At 35.6% G+C, this 6,623-nt stretch overlaps 1 protein-coding gene across 1 annotated transcript in view; it reads right to left on the bottom strand.

Annotated features, from left to right (window-relative positions):
• Positions 1 to 6,249, bottom strand: part of LOC117336672 — a 35,668-nt gene extending 29,419 nt beyond the window's left edge. Inside the window, exons 1-5 of the mRNA XM_033897280.1 lie at positions 6,152 to 6,249; positions 4,717 to 4,864; positions 4,027 to 4,168; positions 2,259 to 2,716; positions 1,255 to 1,483 (exon numbers count right to left, since the gene is read on the bottom strand). Coding sequence (XP_033753171.1) covers positions 1,255 to 1,483; positions 2,259 to 2,716; positions 4,027 to 4,168; positions 4,717 to 4,839 — 952 coding nt within the window. The 5' untranslated portion in view covers positions 4,840 to 4,864; positions 6,152 to 6,249. The remainder of the gene's footprint in view (positions 1 to 1,254; positions 1,484 to 2,258; positions 2,717 to 4,026; positions 4,169 to 4,716; positions 4,865 to 6,151) is intronic.
• Between the last annotated feature and the right edge of the window lie 374 nt (positions 6,250 to 6,623).

The raw sequence follows: 6,623 nt of genomic DNA on the forward strand, positions 1-6,623 counted from the left end.
AGTAAAATATATTTTATACAATTGTACATTTACTATGATGTGACTCTTTATTTTCTTTCTGTCTCCATTTTTGCAGGGCTATAAGAAATAAATACCAGTATAATTCTCACTTGTTAGCTTCCATTTGTTTTATCTGAACCTTAAAAAACACATCCCAATACAACAACCAGGGTTATTGTCACAGATCAAATTAGTACTTGAACATTGCACCCAAATTCATTACCTTGACCTTTGACTCAGTGACATTGATCTTTGGTCAGTTAACTTCGTCTTGTTTAATTCAGACCAACTTTGCTTCATAATGCCATAACAAAACATTCACTGAAAATATCCAAATGATCACCCTGAGCTGACTCTTTGTATGATACCAACCAAATTTGCTTCATATATGTCATAACAAAATGTTCAACAGTGAAAGTGAAAAGACAAAAAAAAATTGGCTTTGCCCTTTGACCCAGTGAACATTAATCAGTTGACTCTATGTTTAAATCTGAGCATCTTTGAAAATGTTCACATCAAAGGTACAAACTTTGACCTTAACCTTTGGTCATTTGACTTTAATTCTGACCAACTATATTTAATAATGTCATAACAAAATGTTTATCAGTGTAAAGATACAAAATTTGACATTGTCCCTTATGACCTTGAACTTTGATTTTGATTTGTGACCTCAGCATATATTTTTGTGACTTGAACAAATTTCATGATCCTGGTCCTCACATGGTTATTGAGATTAAGTAATTTCAAGATTTCAACAGATTTGCCCTTGTGACCTTGAAAGTAGATCAAGGTCATTCACTTGAACAAACTTGGTAGCCCTTCATATTGGCATTCTACTTGCCAAATAACCTGGGCTTCCTGGTTTGCGAAAAAAATTGCATAAGATTTTAAAATATTTGACCCCTGTGTCTTGTACACAGGTAAAACGTCTTGAGGTAAATTTAATAAATTTTACCTGAAAAGATATTGACCTGAAAACGACATGAAAACAACATGAAAATGGGGTCAATTTCAGGTCAATTTGACCTGATGAGTTCTGGTAAGTGAGAGCTGAATCCCACTGTTGGAAATTGAGAAGACATTTGAAATGTGAAAAGTTTACGTATGGTGCATGGCGGACGACGACAGATGAAGCACAATGACTATAGGTCATGATCATCTTGACCCTTCTGGTCAGATGACCTAAAAAAAACAATGAATATGTATATACCTACATGTAAATGTGTGAGCATATACATTTATATATTGGTATACCTTTGAGAAGTGATGACTGATCAGGCACTGGTAGGTCTGGGAATTCTGGAATGACCCGTGAGAACTGGACATAATGTTTTATTGTTCCCTCAAAGAAACTGCGACATCTTTGAAGACGACTTTGCCTTCCGTCTACATCGAGACCTGTAGCTTCATAGAGATGATTGTACTCTTCTATAGAGACTGGCTCCATAGGGCCAAACATTTCTTGCTTCATACGGAACTTATTCTACAACAAAGATAACTGACAGTGCAATGTAATGAACAAAACAACATTTATATATGAACAGTAAAAGTCAAGGTAAGAAAATCTTATCTTGAGTCTTCTAAGCTGATAACAGCCCCATTCACAAATTATATTGTTTAAAACTAAGCCGTATCCAGTTTTCAGTTGACTCCAGAAAAAATTCAACCTAATTCTCGACACCAATTTTCTTTTTCAAATTAATTATAAGACAATAATTGAAAGGATGCATCCAAAATCCTGGGATTTCACGACATTTGAATACCATATGGTAAGGACCTAGAGCTGTCATCCTGAGGCTGACAAAATGAACCCGGGCCCCAGTCAGAGGCAAAGAAATATCACAGCATTTGTAATGCACATTTTATCTATTTTACAATAATTGCGAAACAAGTTATAACTTATACTAATCACTCTAGATCTTGTTGGCCCAAATGGAAGCACACAAAAGGGCTTATTATGGGAAAAAAGTAGTGTACCAAAGTAAAACTCGCATGGTCGGCCAGCTGGTCTGGTGACCCTACCTTTCCACGTCCAAACCGAGAATTGAACCCAGAGAGCCAAGGTTCATATGTATGTGTTACCAGCACTGTATCAACCAATCACTGCATATTGTAAACATCCATACCTTAAAAGTGGTGTAGACAAAAGTGTCTATATGTGTCAGTGAGGATGATTAATGCAAAGTTCATTCATTAACTTTAATCAGTTTAAACATTAACATGTAACCGGTACATAAACATTTGGTGTAAACACTTACCAAAGCAGTCATATGTAAGGAGTGAATTTCCTCATCAGTTAATTTAGACGACACCGGTGATAAATCCTCAGCACATTTTGTAAGCCTAGGAATTAATTCATCCAGAATAGATTTTATGTTTTCATAGTCTGTACCTGCCTGTGAACTTCCACATTCTTTCGTCAACTCTGATTGGGAGTTGGAAGAAAACTCCATCATGTCACGATCTTCACGGATATGAACTGTAAACGGTGAATCAACTGGAGTATCAGATATCACAGAATTCTCCAAATTGTCCGAATCAGCAGGACTAGTTTGTGACATGATGCCAGAGTCTGGGCTATGCTCTGATGGAGTTCGGCTATTGTCTTTTGGTGTTTCTTGGGGAATAGGACAGTCCTCCACCTTCTGTTGGAGTTTCTGGACTTCAATGATGGCCTTTGTCCGTTCAGTCAATGTGTAACGACCCTGACGAACAGCTGTACAGAGAAACCCAAGCGAGATGTATGTATGGGAATTAGTGATGGTTATTACAATTGATCAGGGCCAAATTACAGTTTGCTCAAAGCATGATGATAAGAATTAATTTTCAAACAGCATTAATTTTTTTCAAGTTAATGTAATTACAGTCAGTAATAACTTTGACCTGTAAGTATCAAAATCTAACTTCGCCATACATTGGGACTTAATGTTATTACTGTGATGCGAATATAACTTCACCATACATTAGGATTGGGATGTAACTGAATCTTATTGAGGGGTTCTTCTTCAGTTTTATGGGGGTGCCATCTTAAAAGATGATTATACCCTCAGGGGATCTTGGCGCAGAGGCATGAATGGGGATATTTACAGTGATTTTTTTGTGATTTTTTTGTGCAGGGTATAGATAAAAGGTAAAAAGTATAAACAAAGCCCAGAGGGCCTGCATCACTTACCTGGATATTTTAATAATTATGGCAAAGATATTTTAATTTACATAATTATTTTTCTACCTTTTTTGTTGCATGTTCCAACTATGGTTTAAAGTCTTTTTCTTTTTTTTTCAATTTTGCACCATTTCCCCTATTAGGTCCCCACTCTCCAGCCCCAAGGGACTCATACCCTCCATTTAAACAACATTAGATCTTCTTTACCAGATAATGCTGCAGACTAAATATCATCAAAACCCATTTAGTCGATTAACCTCAATTTCCCCTTTTAGGCCCGCCCCTCTGGCCCCAGAGGGTCATAGTCATCATTCAAACAAAATCTGTTCCCCTTTTATCAAGGATATTTTTGATCATATTTGGTTAAAATCAATTCAGTACTTTATGACTAGTAGCAATTTAAAGGATTTGCTTCGCTACTTGTCATTAAGTTATTAATGGATTTGAACCCAATTTGGTCAGAAATATCCTTGGGGTAAGGGGAATAGATTTTCCATAAACAGTGATTCTAACCCCAATGGGGCCAGAGGAGCAGGTCCCATTACGGGAAATAGAGGTTATTCCTTTAAATCGCTTCTAGTTATAAAGTTATGAATGGATTTGAACCCAATTTGGTCAGAAACATCCTTGGGGTAAGGGGAATAGATTTTGCATAAACTGTGACTCTAACCCCTAAGGGATCTGATAGGCGGGGCCCGGCCCAATAGTGGAAATGTTGCAAAACAGAAAGAAAAAAAAGACTTTAAACAATAGTTGGAAGATGCAGCAAAAAAAGGTAGAAAAATAATTGTAATGTAACTTAAAATATTTTTGCTAGTATGATTACTGAAATATTCAGGTGAGCAATTTAGATCTTTAAATACCTTCCTTGGACATGCCTAGCTGTAAACACTTCTCCATGCGACAAGCTGAACAGTTCCCACGTGGGCTGTCTGTAATAACACATTTTCCTTCTTTGGCACATTTATATGGTTCCTTCCGGGAAAGATATCTCCGGAAAAAGCCCTGAAAGTAAAAGAAAACATGATACTAATTTCTCAATTGCACATTTTCCAAATAAGGCTAATTTGACTTCTCAGACCTAATCCAGAATTGGAGTATTATATATTGATGAAATAGGCAACAGCAGTATATTAATGAAAAGTATATAGAGGATCTTACACTAAGTTGTGGCTATATGTAGTATGGAATTTTTAAACGAGTTTAAGAATTTGATATGCCACAAGACTTTAATACATATTTTGTATTTAATGGAAATAAAAGTAAACACTTTCAAAAATTTTGACTCTGATGGTATATTTTTCTGTACAGATACAATTGTGTGATGTTCTTATACCATGAGGAGTCTATGAGAAAAATCTTTGAAAGGAAAAAGGTGGCATTGGACCATGGTATAAACTTACTTTCCATTAATTTATGTTCTTCATGTGGGTAAAGATATCTGTCTTTGAAAATGTCTAGAAATTAAAGGTACTGTGTCAGAAAACTTGGTGCAATTAATGCTCAGAGGAATCTGAAGGTAATTAATGTGAGTCATTTTAAAATAACTTTACCTTGCATGCCTCACAAGTGTTGATGCCATAATGGATCCCTGATGCCTTCCCTTCACACACTTTACAGGGGGGCAGTCGTAACACAGCTGTCTTTAGCGATATCTTCTCATCCATGATTGACATCTACTTCAAATGTTTACATTTGTGTCTGTCATAATAAAGGCAGGAAAATTAAGTTTTTCCAATACATAAGGAATTGATGAGGCGATGACTGGGTATAAGTGGTTATAATTGATCAACTGTTCTGATATTTGATTGTAATATTTTAAAATCAATCATCTAACTGTTCATGAATAAATTATATTTCTCTGTGTTTTAGACCAAACATTTTTCAAAGTCTACACATATGAGCATATTATCACAGGCTTATATATATGTAAGTCATCATCATTAATAACAAGTTAGTGATGAAATAGTGATAGACGCCAATAGTTCTAAGTTACCTGGTAATTTATAGTAAAATTTTCAAAGCATCATTTTATGACTGCATCTCAGAATACATTCCATTTCACTATATCTAGGATTTGAACAAACAGTCTGTCGCTTCTGTAACCAATTACAAGTCACTACCCTAATGTATGTACCGGTATATTGGGAGGCCATTCTGATTGTACCTATATTTGTCCCATATAGTGATCCCATGGGCCATCATTAATTAACTTAATGTGGATTATATTGCATTACAGGAAGTAAAATGTGTTTGTGCAGCGTTACGGCCTATGGCGTCATTTTGGCATGTTTTCTATTTCTGTGATTGTAAGTCTGTGCTGATACACACTAAAACATACATATCATAGATGATTAGTGTGATTACGTTGACTATGAAACCAAAACGTCTCTCTCTCTCTGTCCCTCTCGTAATTGAAAATATTTGTAATTTCGGTTGTGTTTACATGTACTGCAGAGTGGGGGTACCTTATTTTCTCACACTTTTGGTATGCATTTAAATAAGTTCTATCAAATTCATTTTAAATTGAGAAAGAGTACCTTGCATTGTTAGACGCACAAATCCTTAATTGTGATATACAAGAAGTGTGTAGTCTGATGTGTGCGTATCACTGCGCATGGGAGCTGATGTTAACTTGTGTTTATTTCTGGGTTTGAAGGCAGTAGGTCCTACAGTTATCAAGTTATGATGATTGTCTAGGTCGGGTCTAAAAATATATTACACATGAGCTGCGATAACAATCTTATCGGGAGACGTTTTGTGTATATGGTCTTGGTAAGAGAACTATCGGTCGGAGTGAAGACAGGGCAACAGTATTCGCACTAACATGAAACTATCCAGCTGCTATTCCCAAACCAGTAAACAACTTCTGAACTTGAACGTCTTCATTGAAACTTTATAAAATTTGATTCCAAAATAACTCCATACCGATATCTATATTTCAGTAATGTCTATGCCAATACAGAACTTTACATGTCAGATACTGACCTGGAATTGATACACACTCATTACAATCTTTAGGCTAGGTGTGTAGCTGGTGTGTTGTTTTCATTACAACATTTCCGTTTCTGCCATTTTGTTTGTCACGTGACTTCATGTCACGGTCTCTGTTGCCTTCATTTGCTAGGCTGTGACGATCGTATCGGTTCATTTACTAAATTGTATGAAGACTAATTAATTTTGCTTTCAACGACTTTGTCATTTTAAAGATATATACCCATCAGAGAGCTCATGTTATAATACTCGCAAATAGGAATAATATATTGTAAAGAACTTCACCACATCAAGTTTACAGGTGATGGGTATATTAACTAAGTGACATGCTATATATAACTATGTCATTATCTAGACCACAGAAATGTTATATATAGCTATGTCATTATCTAGACCATAGAGACTTTTTTTTTAAAGTGACGTCACCAGAGACGATATAAAAGATTGACGCAAATAAACTTGAATG

The sequence above is a fragment of the Pecten maximus genome, chromosome 10 (genome assembly GCF_902652985.1).
Source record: "Pecten maximus chromosome 10, xPecMax1.1, whole genome shotgun sequence".
Lineage (NCBI taxonomy): Eukaryota > Metazoa > Mollusca > Bivalvia > Pectinida > Pectinidae > Pecten > Pecten maximus.